Source organism: Hippocampus bargibanti, linkage group LG17, assembly GCF_051943395.1.
Source record: "Hippocampus bargibanti isolate YZ-2025 linkage group LG17, ASM5194339v1, whole genome shotgun sequence".
Classification (NCBI taxonomy): domain Eukaryota; kingdom Metazoa; phylum Chordata; class Actinopteri; order Syngnathiformes; family Syngnathidae; genus Hippocampus; species Hippocampus bargibanti.
In genome coordinates, this window is record NC_142750.1 from 8,532,153 (window position 1) to 8,549,666 (window position 17,514).

General features: G+C 38.7%; 3 protein-coding genes and 1 long non-coding RNA gene across 4 annotated transcripts in view; 3 read left to right on the plus strand and 1 right to left on the minus strand.

Moving 5' to 3' along the window:
- LOC148885539 (inactive phospholipase C-like protein 2) overlaps positions 1 to 6,377 on the plus strand; it is a 59,409-nt gene extending 53,032 nt beyond the window's left edge. Inside the window, exon 6 of the mRNA XM_089019579.1 lies at positions 3,239 to 6,377. Within this exon, the coding sequence (XP_088875705.1) occupies positions 3,239 to 3,628 (390 nt within the window). The 3' untranslated portion in view covers positions 3,629 to 6,377. The remainder of the gene's footprint in view (positions 1 to 3,238) is intronic.
- Positions 4,885 to 10,426, minus strand: LOC148885540 (uncharacterized). Its single transcript, XR_016118155.1, has 5 exons — positions 10,333 to 10,426; positions 9,229 to 9,284; positions 9,069 to 9,148; positions 8,075 to 8,126; positions 4,885 to 7,962 (listed from the first exon to the last, which is right to left on the minus strand). It is a non-coding gene; the product is annotated as an uncharacterized LOC148885540 (long non-coding RNA).
- On the plus strand, positions 7,943 to 9,292 carry hcrt (hypocretin (orexin) neuropeptide precursor). The gene is made up of 2 exons (XM_089019588.1): positions 7,943 to 8,149; positions 8,954 to 9,292. Exons 1-2 carry the CDS (start codon positions 8,063 to 8,065, stop codon positions 9,290 to 9,292), a joined length of 426 nt encoding a protein of 141 aa, XP_088875714.1. The 5' UTR covers positions 7,943 to 8,062.
- A 1,513-nt stretch (positions 10,427 to 11,939) lies between the features above and the next one.
- Positions 11,940 to 14,594, plus strand: snrnp25 (small nuclear ribonucleoprotein 25). The gene is made up of 5 exons (XM_089019587.1): positions 11,940 to 12,252; positions 13,569 to 13,659; positions 14,040 to 14,145; positions 14,250 to 14,324; positions 14,429 to 14,594. Exons 1-5 carry the CDS (start codon positions 12,049 to 12,051, stop codon positions 14,484 to 14,486), a joined length of 534 nt encoding a protein of 177 aa, XP_088875713.1. The 5' UTR covers positions 11,940 to 12,048; the 3' UTR covers positions 14,487 to 14,594.
- The last annotated feature ends 2,920 nt before the right edge of the window (positions 14,595 to 17,514 follow it).

Consider the following 17,514-nt stretch of genomic DNA (forward strand, 5'->3'; position numbering starts at 1 on the left):
TGTGCATGAAGACAAAATTAACTCCAAATGTTCCTGTACATTTCATTGGTGTCTCAAATATTATTGGTTGTTTTGAACTTATCTCACTGCGCATTCAAAATGTGTCCACTCCAGTGCCAGGGTTTTTGTCATTGTCACTCAAATTCTAGGACCCGCATAATATTGAGTTTTAGGACTACATAAACATTCAATACAGCGTTAGTAACCTTAAACCGTCTTCTTTCATCAGAAAGAAGAGTTAATTCCTAAGTTATATGGGCCTGGGGTTATCTGAACTTGAAATGGGGCGGCTGTACAAAACACAATGCAATACATATTGATTCATATAGCGATTTAAAAACAGCTGAAGCTGGTACAAAACATGGAAAAAAAGGGAAATACTGCCCCTTGTGGAAGGGAAAACTAATAGGCCAATCGTTAGTCAGGAATGTAGGAACAATCAGTGGGGCCACAGGGGGGGGTCCCGCGCCCCCCCCAACCTGAGAGTAGGGACCTATCATAGCTGTGTCCGGCGCCACTAGGTCTGGACATTAGGGATATATAAATGGGGCCGATACGACCAGTCAGACTTTAGTTCGCTGACGAAGTCTCTTGGATAGGAGGCGAAACGTCCGAAACCTTCACTTTTGTACAGATGACGGCTGAAGAAACCTTCTCATCGATGGAGTTGGATGCAAACCAAACCTGAATTAATGTTCACTGATTGAGGTTTTGGTAAGTATTCATTTATGTCTTTTCTTTCTAATTTCGCCATCAACATGAAGTTTTCAGACTAAACAAAGTACCGCAAAATGCATTAAGGTGATGCAAGGCATGTCCTTTCTCGATGAGGGGCGTTCCTTCAGTGACGTAGGGTGAGGACTCGTCACCAACTCAAAAACAAGACTTCCGGAATATTCAGCGCGAGTCTTAAAAGGTAAAATATCGCTATATGCGGTGGAATCTTTGTAAAATACGCTCAGTAGAAGTCATTTGAAGCCATTTTACAAATTGTGGACACAACTTGTCCGGCGACGTCGGTTGTCCTTTAACGGACATCTAAACAGTTGGCCTATTCATTAAGCGTTTCAAGGGCCCGTCGAATGATTACTGCAATTCAACATCTTCAAGCATGTGCAATGCGTTTACAAACTACTCTCAATTCTTTTTTCTGGAACAGGATTTTTTTAAAGAGTAATTTTGATATCGACTGAAGACAATTTGCCGCTAATTAGAACAAGACAAATGATTTAAGACCCGTGTTTCTGTTAAGGAGAGCGTCTGATTTGGACAAACAAGGAGGGGGATTAAGAATTTAATGAGCATAAAGAGGGTTGGATTTATTGAACTACAGAAGGTTGTTTCCCCAACCCCCAAATCCCCACAGTGGATTGTAGCATGCTGAATACACCCAAATGAGTCTCTATCGCTCTCCAGAGGCCGAGCTTGTCGCTGTCGCATTTCATGCCCGCTGAGTCACGACTTACATAATTTGTATGTGTGTGTTGGGTTCAATCACATGACTTTTTCATGATCGCGTGTATTGTGTAGTCTCGTTTCCAAAAGGCCACCTGCAGCAGTGAACTTGACCTTTACATGCCATTTTTAATAATTTTGATGAACAGACCGAGCCAGATGTTTGTCCGTCAAGCACAATGGATCACATTAAGTTGAATTTCAGTGGCAAGAAAATGAGGAACGTGATTTTGGGGTGACGCAACATGTGCATGTCTCCTTGAAAGGAAACATGTTCTATTATGCAATTTGTTTAGTCACTACAGCACTGACAGCTAATGCAACAATACTCACAGGCATGTATTTTTGATCCTCTAGGAAGAACAACAAATATTACTGTGCACACTAGAAAGAGCAGCAAAACGTATTAAACTCCCAAAATGTTCACTCACAGATACATTTTCCATCATGGTCAGATCTCAAAATATTAATTTGGTTGTTTCATGTCAAACTTAACTCATTCACTGCCAGACATGTGCAAAAATGTGTCCACTCCAGTGCCAGGATTTTTGTCATTGTCACTCAAATTCTAGGACCCGCAGAATATTGAGTTTTAGGACTACATAAACATTCAATACAGCGTTAGTAACCTTAAACCGTCTTCTTTCATCAGAAAGAAGAGTTAATTCCTAAGTTATATGGGCCTGGGGTTATCTGAACTTGAAATGGGGCGGCTGTACAAAACACAATGCAATACATATTGATTCATATAGCGATTTAAAAACAGCTGAAGCTGGAACAAAACATGGAAAAAAAGGGAAATACTGCCCCTTGTGGAAGGGAAAACATTGTGAGAGGTCTGGCCAGCGAATTATCGGCACCCAAGCAAGGAAAAACAAAATCCGAACTAATTCGCGAATGCCGTTCTACGTCATATTTTCAATGCCCGAATAAATTCGGGAATGGCAATGAATGAGTTAATGATGTGGGTGTCCCAGAGACCCAATTATTTGTGCTATACTACAGTCTGGATTTACTGGTGAGGGCAGAACATCTGTATGAACATTTCAAGCCATTTTCACAGTTTTCCATTAACCTATTGTGAATGTTTTTGGAACATGGGATGAAACTGCAGCACACAGCCGAAACACGGCATGGGCAGAACATGGAAATTCCACATGGAATCAAAGCCATGATCTTTGTACTGTGAGGCAAACTTGATAACTAGTCGTCCCACGTACCGCCATGGCAACAAAGGGTCAGCAGAAATGCAGGACTGATAGCCTCCCGGGTGCACTGGAGAAAACCTGGCAAACGACCATGGCGCTTTCTGTTAATGGTACTACACCGCCCTCTTGTGTCTCTCACTCGTAATGACATGATGCAATCATTCCTACAAAGTACAAATGGTATTTTGTTCCAGTGTTCAACACATTTTCTTTCATTTTACAGTGAGACACATTAATCCATTTTAATGAAAAATGTTGACAACTCGACATGGCCTTGAATGGAGAAGGTTTGTGCTAGCATGTTGTTAAGCATGCTAGATATAGCTATAGATTAGCCTCGTTGGTTCATGATTGGCTACATATTACACACACGGTGTTGATGCCATTTTGTAGGCATTTACATGCAACTTAACTTAAAACCCTTTTTCAGAAGGAGAGGAGTCAGTTGCCCGACGAATTTTGCCATTCCTGACAGGGATTTGGTCTCAATCTCCCGCAAAAGCATCTTTTTTTTTTTTTTGAATGCTGAATAAGATTTTAATGTATTTTCTGTGTGTTTGTGCGTGTGGTGGCAGGGCCAGGCGGACCTATTGAAACACGCCAAGAGTGAGGCACTGGACACCCTACGTCAGATCCACTGTGCGGCTCAATCCTGTGGCCTCAGTAAAAACGGGGCGACCTCCCCTCAGCTGCAGCATCATCCGCCTTATCTCCACCAACACCAGACGCTGCCTCAGGCCAAGGCCTCGCCTCAGCCCACGCTGCCGTCCCCCTCGCAAACCCAACCCTGGACTGGACCTCATTCCACGTTCCCACTGCTTCAAACTGTACCCAAGCCACCCCCTTATACTCCGCCACCAGCCTTGCCACCACATTTCCAGTTCCAGCAGCAAAGGGCAACAGGACCTTTGGACTCCATCATGGAGAAGGAAACATTCTACGACGATGCGGCGGGACGCTGCTGACCCACTGTCTGTCCCCATGGAGACGAGCACCCGAGAGCGAGTAAAAAAGATGAAAGGAAATGTCTGGAAGCAACGCAGGAATTAGCGAGTGGTACAAAAAAAAAAAAACGGAAATGGAGGATAGTGTCAACCAGATGACGAGGAGGAGAATGGGTAGGAGAAAGAAAGACTGGTTGCGTTCGAAGCGAGACACGGGTATGAATGTCAGACTTGAGAGAGCGGCAGAAGAAAATGTAAATGTTCTTTTCACTGTTAAAATCCACTCATCTCATGAGGTTTTCTACCCCGTTCTAGATCATCTTCACAGAGACGTGTCTCAAGACCCAAATTTGTGTTGACTCCTTCAAAGCTGAATGTAAAAAATACAGTAAATGGAACACAACCCGATCAAAAATTTGATGTGGTCAATTAATTTCCCCCTTTGGTAATTATCAAAGATAGTCATGGTAAACACAAGCCTTGAGGCACTCCGTTAAAGGACAACCGACACCATTTTTTTGTTTCCTAACTGACATCTGACACCAATAAAAATGAGTTAAAGTGTCCCAAAACTACTTCAAAATGACCCCGGAAATGGCGAGTTTCATGAGGTCCCGCCCACTTGTTCGTGATGTCACGCCAGGACGTCTTTTGCCTTGTTCTAGAATCAAAACAATGGCTTCAGGTTCGGAGAAGTTGCTTTCTTGTTACTCATCCAGTTATGAATATGATTCAAATAGTTCTGAAGAGGAAAGCATAAATGTTTGCAATCGATTAAAGAAGTCCTCTCGTATCAATTCGAGCCGTCAAGACTCCAATGTAGCGTCCCAGAAAATGCACAAGATGGCGCCAAAGCTCTGTTGGAAATGGGCTGATTTGTCTGCTGGGAATTTGTGTCAACTAGAATCAAATAGTAGTCTTGGTGCAACACACAACTATTCACCATCGCGTTGTTTGTGTTTTCCTTCTAATTTCGCCATGAACACGGATCAACACAAAGTTTTCAGACCAAATAAAGTACCCAAAATGCATTGAGTGTCGCTCTCTCTGTCAGGGGCGTTCCTTCTGTGACGTCACGTCAGGCATCGTCATCAACTCAAAAACGAGACTTCCTGAATATTCAGCGCGAGTCTCAAAGCGTAAAATATAGCTATATGCCGTGGAATCTTTGTAAAAGTCGCTCAGTCAAAGTCATTTGAAGTGATTTTACAAATTATGGACACAACTTGTTCGGAGAGGTCGGTTGTCCTTTATACTGATTTTTCACAATAACCGAGGCCAATGACTGCAATGCTTTTATTTTATTTTTTATGTGAAGGACCTCACTCATGGCAAGAAAATAATGACCACATTTTCCCACTGCTCTTCTCATGTGGTGTTGTCAAGTTGACTATCAAAGCATACCGCACACTCTCCACAGATCAGATTTACGATTCTCAACGGCCAACTCTTTTCCAAGTAATCAGGGAAGGAAACCAAAAATTCTTGGCACGCGTCACAGAACAGGATAATCAGTCAGAAACATTTGACATTCAATCACCGCGTTGCACACAAGATCTGAATCTTTACTTTGTCCTTTGTGAAGAAAATCTTAAATTATCTTAGAGTATCTTAAATTGTTCATAACAACTGCGAATGAATTGATAAAACTAGTGGAATGCCACTTTATTGGATTGGATTAGCCTTTATTCGTCTCACAGTGGAGAAATTTACATTTCACAGCAGCAAAGTGATGAAAGTAAAAGGAAAGGAATGAAAGAAGAAGAAAAACAAATACAGAAGATGCTGTAAAGGCAGCCACTCTTGCCGCACCATCTTGAAGTCAATAATAATGAAAAACGTAAATCAGCTTCAATTCCAAGCAGCGACAGTTCCACATACGCATCGGCGCTCTGTGTTGACGTGCACACGTAAACACACGTAAACACTTCAGCTCCAAACACCTTGATTTGACTTAAAATTAAATCGGTTCACCGATTTTAAGTAAAAAAATCCTAAATAATAAATAATGTCACACAACACAAAAGACACGGTCAGTCATTCAATCTTAAGCACTTTCTGCACCCTCTTTGTTGAATGTGTCCTTTTCACCAGTGGATCAGCGACATCATGGTGTAATGTGCACGTCTGCTACAAGCGAAATGTTGAAAGCAAATACGAATCTGGAGCATCCATTGACGAAAAGAGATTGCCTCACATCTCCTGTCCCATGTAAATCCGCTTCAATTCCAAGCCTTGGCAGTCCCTCATACAGTCCCTCTGTAATTTGATTGCTACACACTGTTTTTCCTTCTCTTTTTGGCATAGGTTGTGCTCATTTCTTTACCCTGAGGGACACTCATGATTGTTCTCGGACTCACCTCGCTCAACAGCCGCGATCGGAAAATGTTACTCAACAACAAAGTGTAGTGGCATCTCAATGTAAACTATTGAAAATGAAAGATGGGATGATACAAGGACTCTTGTAGACACAAATGGTGGCTCTTTTAATTAATTGTGTCAAGTCCTATGGATACAGTATTCTTTTTTTACAAACTTTTAATTCTGCTTTATGTGATATCTGGACAGTCACTGTTTGTTGGGTCTGCAATGAGAGGAATTACGGGTTTGCGCCATGATATACCAGAATCCAAAAAGAAAACTAAAAAAACGTATCGATATTTGTGAGAAAAAAAAAAAAACATCAGCCATGTGTACCACTACAAAGTGAGTGTGAATTCTGTAAAGTCTCCTTGAAGTCACCCATTAAAAGGAGCGTCATTGGTTTAAATGTTTTATTTATTTATTTCTATTATTTTTAGGATTTATTTGAGTATTATTTTTAATCTAAAAAGTTAACTTTCAACATGTTTCCAGTCAAACACAATGGAAATTGTGGTTTTGAAGCATGAAGTTAAAAGATGACGCACTGCAAAGCATTATTTATTAATACAATGCATGAAAAATCTCAATTTCATATTTCTTTGGAATCATAATTATTTATTTTTATTTTACAAACTTGTTACACATTGTATTTGAATAAACAAATTCAACCGGGGTTTCACGATACAATGGACGCCGTGGCACAATGAGTTGCTAGGTATGCCAAACCCTACTTTTTGACGATCGCGGGTGGTCCTGGTCCCTATTAATAGTGAAAAACAAAACAATTTGTAAAAATAGAAAATTGCCCCTTCCCTTACCAGCTTCAGCCTCAAGAGACAATCGACTGTGTCACCATTCAATGCCAACAGCAACGTTCACATGCATAAATAAAAACTTAAACTAAAATAAATACCCTTTTTTTAAAACCCAAAATCTGTTCACAGTGGCATTTAAAGTGAAAAAAACTGACCCGCATTTAAAATAAACAATGATTTATGAATTCCGAAAGGAAAAAAAAGGAAACTACATATTCTTTAACACACTAAATGTTACAAACACCTTACCTCAATTGGATACCTGGTACACACACACACACACACACACACACACACACACACACACACACACACACACACACATTCCTGCTTCAACATTTTTGTGAGGTCTGGGTAACTCCAGATAATAATAATAATAATAATAATAATAATAATAATACATTTCATTTATAAGCACCTTCCAAAACTCTCAAGGACACTTTACAGTCACAGGATAATTTTTTCTGCGGGTGAGCAGCGGTGGCCACATGCGCCAGCGTTCACGCAACCTGGACGGACTGAGGAACACCTTTTCCGATATGTTTAGAGAAGAACGAGTGTTACATTTGAACACTAAATGTACCCCTAACTGCATTTCCCACTTCCACTTCTTAAAAAAAAGCAATAAAAAGTGGACTTCAACTGAAATTACAGCAGGAGTGAAGACTCTGAATAGGTACATCCAAAGTCCTCACTCCTGTAGTGAATTTGGTTAAAATATTGTTTTATTTTTCTAACATTTTTGTTTGCACATTTGTTCGCTTCGGGTTGGAGAATAGCTTTTAAGCACTGGAGGCAAGTTAATACTGACTTTTGCTGAGCATGCGGCAATGAAACATACACACACAAAATGCAGCCTTGATTTCTTTGTCCATCAGATGACATGCATAATAATCATTCTGCATCATGACGCTTCATTCTATAGCAGTAAATAAACATTTGCAAAGTTTGTGTGTCCACTGCCATAATAAGATGGCTGGCTGTGAGGAAATGAAACCAATGAAGCATCCTTAGGAATTAGCTTCTTCTTAGTAAAGAAAGGCTTGTTTGGAAGGACGCAGTGGTGCTAATTAGCCCGACTCCATCATGACTCCCCATCATGGCATGTGTTAATAAGCCAGCGGCCCACCACCACAAAGACATACCTGTATCAGAGCTGAGAGTCCTGGAGATGATCTACTCGAGGAAAGTTAATTAACGGCAGGGAGATGAGCAAAACCAGAGGCTCTTATGTCACGTTTGCTGCATATAAAAGTCATTTGAAAAGCAAGAAAGGATGATTCCTCACCCGAACAACAGCCGCAAGATGACGTGGGTCAACTCCAAACTCCAGAGGCTGCCTGGGTCAAACACATCCAGCAAGGTAAGAAGATTAGAAAGCCGTTACGTTGGTCTTTTTCATTTTCCTAGCGCATGCAGAGCGGCACTGTTTCGATTATGATAAGTGTGGATTCTTTTATTGGTTGTTTTTATTTAATTTTCATTGACGAAGCACATTAAATAACTCACAATTTGCATTTTCTAAATAGGTGACTATACGTTCCATCTTGTATTTATTTAAATTAGGATGGGCTCTTATGAGGATGTTATACTGTATTGAATATTTAATCCAGATTTTTTTAGAATTGACCTATCCTGTACTTTTTTTGTTTTTGAAAATGTAACCATTTGATTTATTTTTACCTTACTCTGATTTTATGTAAATCATAATTTTTGTGTATTGTATTTCTTTTTTCCCTCCTTGATTTATCCATTCAAATGCTTCTTTCATGCATTTTAAAATGTACATCATTTTATTGCATTTGGTATTTATTATTTTGTATTTTTTTCTTTAATTGTGCACATTTTGAGACAAATTAATCTTAATTTGAATTAATCTGTAATCATGTAATATATCACATATACACACACACACACACACACACATATATATATATATATATATATATATATATATATATATATATATATATATATATATATTTATTATATATTTATATTGTTGTTATTTCAAATACATTATTGACTGCATTTGTATGGAAGCACAAAAGCATTTGATTTTTCCATCCCCATATTTTGAATTCAGAATTTAATTTATCTTGAATGTGTTGTTCAAATTGTTATTTTTTTGTTTGTTTGGTTTTTAACACTATTGTGTGGACTTCAGCAGAAGGTATCAGTTGTGGTGCTGGCGCTGGTTTTGCTCTCCCACGAGACTCGTTCCGACCCTCACAGCACATCCGGCGAGTGCTGCAGGTTGCCATCGCGAGCGTGTCGCGTACACCGATTCCTGTGTCGCTCGGGCGGGGTCAGCGGCGGGCCGGCCGATGCCTCAGCCGGTATCCTGACCCTGGGCAAGCGACTGGAAGAAGAGGGCACATTCAACAACCGCCTAGAGCAGCTCTTGTACGGGTCGCGGAGCCATGCCGCCGGGATCCTGACCATGGGCAGGAGGGCCCAGAACCTGTGGAGGCTGCCCTCAAATGTCACGCCCTCACCTGTTTGATGGGGTTAAAGCAGAGGTGGACTGAGCTTTTGTGACTGGGGCCACCTGATTTCCAGGGGCCTCGTAACATCTCATGAAATGATCAATAAATATTTCTCCAATTCAAGCAATTATATTTGGTGTCGCCTCAAATCATGCGGTCGAACTGGGCTGACTGACATTGTTTCCTAACTGACATCAGTTAGGAACTGGACTGACTGACTTTTCTGATGTCAAGTTTCGGTCCAAATACCATCAACCTTCTCAAGGATGGCACAAATACGATTGACCAATAGGATTGAGAAAATAATTTATGAACACATTTTAGACAAATAAAATGTTGTAGGGGATTAACGGGACCTAGATAGATTTCTGACGTGACAATATGGCCTGCTGGAGCAGGATTCCTGGTAGACAAATTTCCTTTCTCTCACACTGGAGAAATTGACGTGTGCAACAACAACATGGGAACAAGAAATAAGCAAAAAAATAAAAGCAAAATAAGCATCTCTGGAATATACACTGGCTTTAAATCAGCATTAATTGCAATACCGAGGTGTTCAGTACAAGTGATGTTTCGCCAACGGAACGTAAAGCGCAGAAACAGTTTCTTTCCGGTAATTTATTTAGACCGTACCCTCATCCCATGGCAGTTTTATGCAGCAGCTTGTCGCTGGTAAATATTTTACCCGCTTGTATCATACAAAGTAATTGTTGTGTTATTTTTACACACACTACAAATTCATCCCGGGACAAAAACAATGCGGAACTATAGTCATAATTAGCAATTTCTTTCGGGTGTTTCATTTACTGCGCACACCCGGTGTGGCGTGTTATACCATTACCGAAGATCTTCGGTACTATTATAAATGAAATAAGCACCTCCAAACTAATCTATCTGCTAAATTATAAATCAGAGTCATCGTTAGTTTATAATGGAGGAGGCGAGCGAGGAGGTCGCCGTAAAACAACATGTGAAGGAAGAAGACGTGCAAAACATGCCAGAAATGACTACTGCCTCTGTTGAGGGGGAGGAAGAAGATGCAGAATCGTTTACTCACGCTGATGTTTTGGATATTTTCGAGGAAGGACTCGCTCGTCTCGTGCAAGATCCACTGCTCTGCGATCTACCCATTCAGGTACGTTTGCTTTTTGTGCAGTTTGTGTCTTTTCCGATATGTTTAGAGAAGAACGAGTGTTACATTTGAACACTAAATGTACCCCTAACTGCATTTCCCACTTCCACTTCTTAAAAAAAAGCAATAAAAAATGGACTTGAACTGAAATTACAGCAGGAGTGAAGACTCTGAATAGGTACATCCAAAGTCCTCACTCCTGTAGTGAATTTGGTTAAAATATTGTTTTATTTTTCTAACATTTTTGTTTGCACATTTGTTCGCTTCGGGTTGGAGAATAGCTTTTAAGCACTGGAGGCAAGTTAATACTGACTTTTGCTAAGCATGCGACAATGAAACGTACACACACAAAATGCAGCCTTGATTTCTTTGTCCATCAGATGACATGCATAATAATCATTCTGCATCATGACGCTTCATTCTATAGCAGTAAATAAACATTTGCAAAGTTTGTGTGTCCACTGCCATAATAAGATGGCTGGCTGTGAGGAAATGAAACCAATGAAGCATCCTTAGGAATTAGCTTCTTCTTAGTAAAGAAAGGCTTGTTTGGAAGGACGTAGTGGTGCTAATTAGCCCGACTCCATCATGACTCCCCATCATGGCATGTGTTAATAAGCCAGCGGCCCACCACCACAAAGACATACCTGTATCAGAGCTGAGAGTCCTGGAGATGATCTACTCGAGGAAAGTTAATTAACGGCAGGGAGATGAGCAAAACCAGAGGCTCTTATGTCACGTTTGCTGCATATAAAAGTCATTTGAAAAGCAAGAAAGGATGATTCCTCACCCGAACAACAGCCGCAAGATGACGTGGGTCAACTCCAAACTCCAGAGGCTGCCTGGGTCAAACACATCCAGCAAGGTAAGAAGATTAGAAAGCCGTTACGTTGGTCTTTTTCATTTTCCTAGCGCATGCAGAGCGGCACTGTTTCGATTATGATAAGTGTGGATTCTTTTATTGATTGTTTTTATTTAATTTTCATTGACGAAGCACATTAAATAACTCACAATTTGAATTTTCTAAATAGGTGACTATACATTCCATCTTGTATTTATTTAAATTAGAATGGGCTCTTATGAGGATGTTATACTGTATTGAATATTTAATCCAGATTTTTTAGAATTTACCTATCCTGTACTTTTTTTGTTTTTGAAAATGTGACCATTTGATTTATTTTTACCTTACTCTGATTTTATGTAAATCATAATTTTTGTGTATTGCTTTGTGTATTGCATATTGCTTTTTTCCCTCCTTGATTTATCCATTCAAATGCTTCTTTCATGCATTTTAAAATGTACATCATTTTATTGCATTTGGTATTTATTATTTTGTATTTTTTTCTTTAATTGTACACATTTTGAGACAAATTAATCTTAATTTGAATTAAAGATTAATTTGAATTAATCTGTTATGTATATATCACATACACACACACACACACACACACACATACATATATATATATATATATATATATATATATATATATATATATTTTTTTTTTTTTTTTTTTTTGTTATTTCCGGTGTGGTGTGTTATACCATTACCGAAGATCTTCGGTACTATTATAAATGAAATAAGCACCTCCAAACTAATCTATCTGCTAAATTATAAATCAGAGTCAACGTTAGTTTATAATGGAGGAGGCGAGCGAGGAGGTCGCCGTAAAACAACATGTGAAGGAAGAAGACGTGCAAAACATGCCAGAAATGACTACTGCCTCTGTTGAGGGGGAGGAAGAAGATGCAGAATCGTTTACTCACGCTGATGTTTTGGATATTTTCGAGGAAGGACTCGCTCGTCTCGTGCAAGATCCACTGCTCTGCGATCTACCCATTCAGGTACGTTTGCTTTTTGTGCAGTTTGTGTGCAACTTTGTGAAACTTTCGACTCGTATGGTTCGTTCATGTAGGCCTCATTTATAAATAACAACAGTTATTGTCAGTGTCTGTGTGAAACTATGAATTTTTGTTTTTTGTTTTTTAAAATATTTTTTTAAGGTCTAAAATTCCAAAATGTCTTCGTTTTTACATCAGCAACCGTTTTTTTTTCGTAAGTGATACGTTTTACGTCTTAAAACATTTTACGTCTTAAAAAATGAAATAGACGGTCAATCTCATTGAAAACCCCAATTTAAACCGACGTCTCCGGACAAGTTGTGTCCATAATTTGTAAAATGTCTTGACTTGTGACTTGTGAATGACTTCTACTGAGCATATTTTACAAAGATTCCACCGCATCTAGCTATATTTTACGTTTTAAGACTCGCGCTGAATATTCCGGAAGTCTTGTTATTGAGTTGGTGATGAGTCTGTACGTTACGTCACTGAAGGAACACCCCTGACCGAAAAAAAGCACACATTGTAGCAGTCCTTCCATCACGTCAATGCATTTTGCTGTACTTTGGTCTGAAAACGTCGTGTAGGACCAAAAAGAGGCAGAAGAGGGCGACAAAGCTCCATGTAAGGAATTAATCAGCCTGTGGAAACGGGTTGATTAATTCCTTACACAGCTTTGTTGCCATGTTCTGCCTTTTTTTGGGTGCGACATTTCCCACCCCTGATGCCTCAAAATGACACGGAATAAATTATTTAATTGATTGCATACATGTATGATTTCTTCTTCAGAACTATTTGAATCATATTCATAAATGGATGAGTAACAAGAAAGCATATTCTCCGAATCTGAAGCCATTGTTTTGATTCTCGAGCAAGGCTTGCCCTGGCACCACGAACATGGGGGCGGGACCTTCTGAAACTGGCTACTTCCGGTTTCAAATTGAAGTACTTTTTAGACACTCTAAGCCATTTTTATTGGTGTTTTGCATTTGACTAAAAATATCATGCTGCGTGTTTTGGGTATTTTAGATGCTATAAAACGTTTTTCTGATGTCAGTTAGGAAACAAAAAAGTGACGGCGGTTGTCCTTTAAGGGACCTGTATAAGTTTTAAAAAAGATAAAAGGAAATGTCGGTTGTATTTATGTCAAATGAAAAATACCCAAGATTGCCGGTGCAAACACATTTTTTTTCCCTCAAGAACACATTGTGAAGTTGTGTGAAAAAACAAACTTTGAGGTCTCACGCAAACTAAAATCTTGATCAATACCAATCATTTAGGGGAATGGGGTGGGTTGGGTTTCTTTTTTTTTTTTGCAGGTGACTTTGGAGGAAATTAATTCTCAGATTGCACTGGAGTACGGCCAGGCCATGACCGTCAAAGTTTTAAAGGCGGATGGTGAAATAATGCGTATGTTTCTTTGAATTATTTTATTCATGACTTCTTGTTTTGAAGATATTTAGAAAAATTGTGCCAGTAATATTTTGCTTCAAATCTATTTTTGTCATACAGACATGTTTCTGTTACACTGTAATATTTTTCAGAAAATTTGATTGATGTATTAATTTCTTTTTTTACTTTGAAAATATATTTTCTCAAGGTTTTAAAACTTAAATTCTATGCTTGAAATGCGATTACTATTTTTTTCAACACAAATGCTTATTTCTTCAAGAAATGAATGTATTTGTATGTTTCCTATATAATAGAAATATAATATGCTGTTACAAAAAGAATTTAATGCAACGTAGTATTTAGTGGCACTGGAAATATTCAAAATCGTTGCATTTCAGCCATTGTGGTCGTGCAAGATGCCAGCGTGCTCGACCTGAAGAAAGCTATTCGCAGGTTTGTTGAGCTGAAGCAGCAGAGAGAAGGTGGTGTGACGCACATCAGCTGGTAACAAACAAACTCAGTCATATACAATCAATATAATTACTTGATATAATAACTTCATATAATAGAATATGAACATCTAAAATACTCATAAATTGCTTTTCCAGGAGGTATATCTGGAGGAGTTATAATTTGGTGTTTCAGGGAGAAAAACTGGAAGACGACCGCTTGAGACTGAAAGAGTAAGTTCATGACAACTTAATTTACATATTATATTGGAATTTTGTATTCACATTTGTTTTTACTTTTTTAAACATATTTACTTTTTTGATTTGTTTCCCCGCAGCTACGGAATTAGAAACAGAGACGAAGTGACGTTCATGAAGAGGCTCAGGAAGAAATGAAATGCATCGTTGGCAATCACATATCACATTTTATTTGTACATATGATTGTACATACATTTTGTGTATTTATATTTTGTTTGTTTAATAAAGTTTTTTTTGTGTGAGTGTTTCAAAAAAATCCTTTTAGGGGCGGTTACTTTACTGGAAATTCTCTTAAATATTTACAAGTTGTCGAAATATTTATAAAACAAATTTTGTTATTGTAAATTTTCAAACAGTGCCTGAATGTTTTATTTTGTAATAAAACACTCAAGATATATACTGTGACTGGAAGATGAAGCATCTAAAAGGACATTGAAGTTCTGTTTGTCATGTAATGTAGGGAAAGAGATGCGCATTTCACGTAAGATCAGAGCACTGTCGTCAAATGGTGAGTATAGTTTCGCTTTTTTGTGGCGATGACCATTTTGTGTTTGGGAGCCTTTTACAGAGCATTTTCAGTTGCTTGTTCTGTAGCCACAAGGGGACATAAGCCCGTGTCTTCTTGTGCCAGTCCCAAGCCTGGATAAATACAGAGGGTTGTGTCAGGAAGGGCACACGACGTAAAAGCTTGGCCAAAACAAACATGCAAATCAAACTGTCGCTGTGGCGACCCCTTGAAGGGAAAAGCCGAAAGAATAAAAAGAAGAGACTTTCGTGGACATCTTATCGTGTTATCGTTGGGTGACGTCAGCGCGGGGAACCAATCAAGCTACAGCCATGTGCAAAACCTCTGAGTCATTTGGCTTTTTTTTTTATAACTCAACGTTTTTTCACTGAAAAATAAATCCGAGATGTACTGAAACCGCGATAAATGAACAACAAAGCAGCGAGGGATAAATGTACTGGCCGAATACTGGCAACAGAACGTTTTCTTGACTAATAAGAGTGTACAGACCCAACACCCTATGTGTAAACAAACTTTCCAAAATTAAAATGAAAAAAATATGGTTGAACCCTACTGGTATAATGTAGGTTTAAATTTCATACGTAATGTTGAAGTATGACAACACAAAGATATCCAAATTATGTTCGACGTTGTGTCAACTACGAAACACTGTCATATTCCGAAAGTTGAACCTTCAATCTGGTCAATTCCAGACGCGACCAGAATGTGGTGCTGAATCACAATTTTTTTTCACCCAAAGCTTGAACGACTGTATTTCAATGGACAGCAAGACACCAGAGACCAGACGCATGTCAAACGAGTTTTTTTTCAAGCCTCTTTTTAGACTATCGGAGGTTTATTCATTGTTGTTATTCATTGTTTCGTCATATTTCTGATGGCAAAATGTGTGTCATGGCCAGCGGTGCCCAACCAACCTGAGTGATTTCTTTTTGCATACTATTAAATGTTTGCGAAAATATTATCTGAACTCACGTGTATTGTTTCTAAACACTTCTCTTGGTGCTCCACATTCCCATTTTTTTCCAGTATGGGTGGATTGATCAAAAGGAAAGGCCACAATAGTAGGCACCTCTATTGAACTTCTGTCTCGACTCTGAAGCTGTCCCTGAAATATCTGTTGTGCATGACTGCGGCAGTATATGTGCACTACGTGAGGCCTCACAGGGTGGTATAAAAAAATCTGACGTGAAATGCTTTTCTTATGCTTTTCCTTTTGTTTGCTCATTAGAGCAGGTCCCAAAACGAGTCCCTGCTTACCTCCAAAATGCGAAAAACAGGGCTGTCGCTGCAGGCGCCGCGCCCTTGAGTTGCAGCCGTAGCAAAACTGTGTTCTCAAGAATCGGACTTGCCTTTGGGAGGAGATATTGAGATAATTGCTCTAATGTCAGCAGAGTCACATTCGCGTGTCAGCAAACATACGTGAATGCGCTCTTACACAATCTTTATTGCGACGATGCTCCCGTTACATTTCAAAAACGTCACAATGTGGATGGGTATTGAAGTTATCTCAGTTTACATGCTTTGTTGGATGCATGGAAATGTGAAGAGACGGCGTGTCATTATTCTTTTGGTCATCATCATACGTCACTGGCATAGACAGATGAACTCAGATATATTTTGAATTGCGGTATTTTCCAGTGTATAAGGTGCACTCAAAGCCTTGATTTTCTTCAAAAGATGACCCTGCGCCTTTTGCGGAGGTGCACCTTATATGTGAAGTAATATTGAGCCACAACAGGTCTCGCAACGACTGTCAGCAATCACCGACTCTATTCCCCGTAGAAGTGCTCCGTAACCCAAGCCTCTACTGTAACACTTTATTTAATGTGATGTGCCTTATATTTTGAAAAAAAAAATTTATATGTTATATTTGATGTTTTTCTTATTAATTGAAGGTGCCCCTTATTAGTCTTGTGTGCTTCATAATATGGAAACAGTTTGAAAATACACCATTCATTTGGGGTGCGCCTTATACACTAGTTACCTAAAAAGAAAAATGTTTCAACAAACGAATTCCTCCAAAGATTTGTGATATTAGAACTATATAGACCTATACTAGACCTAAGTATAAATATATATATATATATATATATATATATATATATATATATATATATATATATATATATATATATATATATATATATATGTATATGTATATATATATATATATATATATATATATATATATATATATATATATATATATATATATGGCAGAATACCATGCTATCGATCACCACGGCAGTAGTTTTGAATGCAGGCTCCAATGAAAGCGTGGAATTATTTGCAGTGTCACTTTAGCGACAACTCCCTTGGCAGCTGCAGTGCTGATAAGAAAGCACGAATGAAGGTTGCAATCTGAAAATAAAATAAAAGGTGACGTAAGAATTAAGATTTGAAATCTGGCCCAATTGGACGACGTTGTCTTTGAGTGACCCTCCAGGCATGTGGTCAATGAAGGCAATATTTGATGATGACAATACTGATTCCATCTTTCCATGTTTTTTACTTACTATATGGTCTTAAAAAATATTTTTAGTTAGAATGGAATACAGAAGGATACCTTCGTTTCCGGGGTATAAGCCGCACCGGAGTATAAAGCGCACCCCCAATGAATGTTGTATAGGATATTTCAC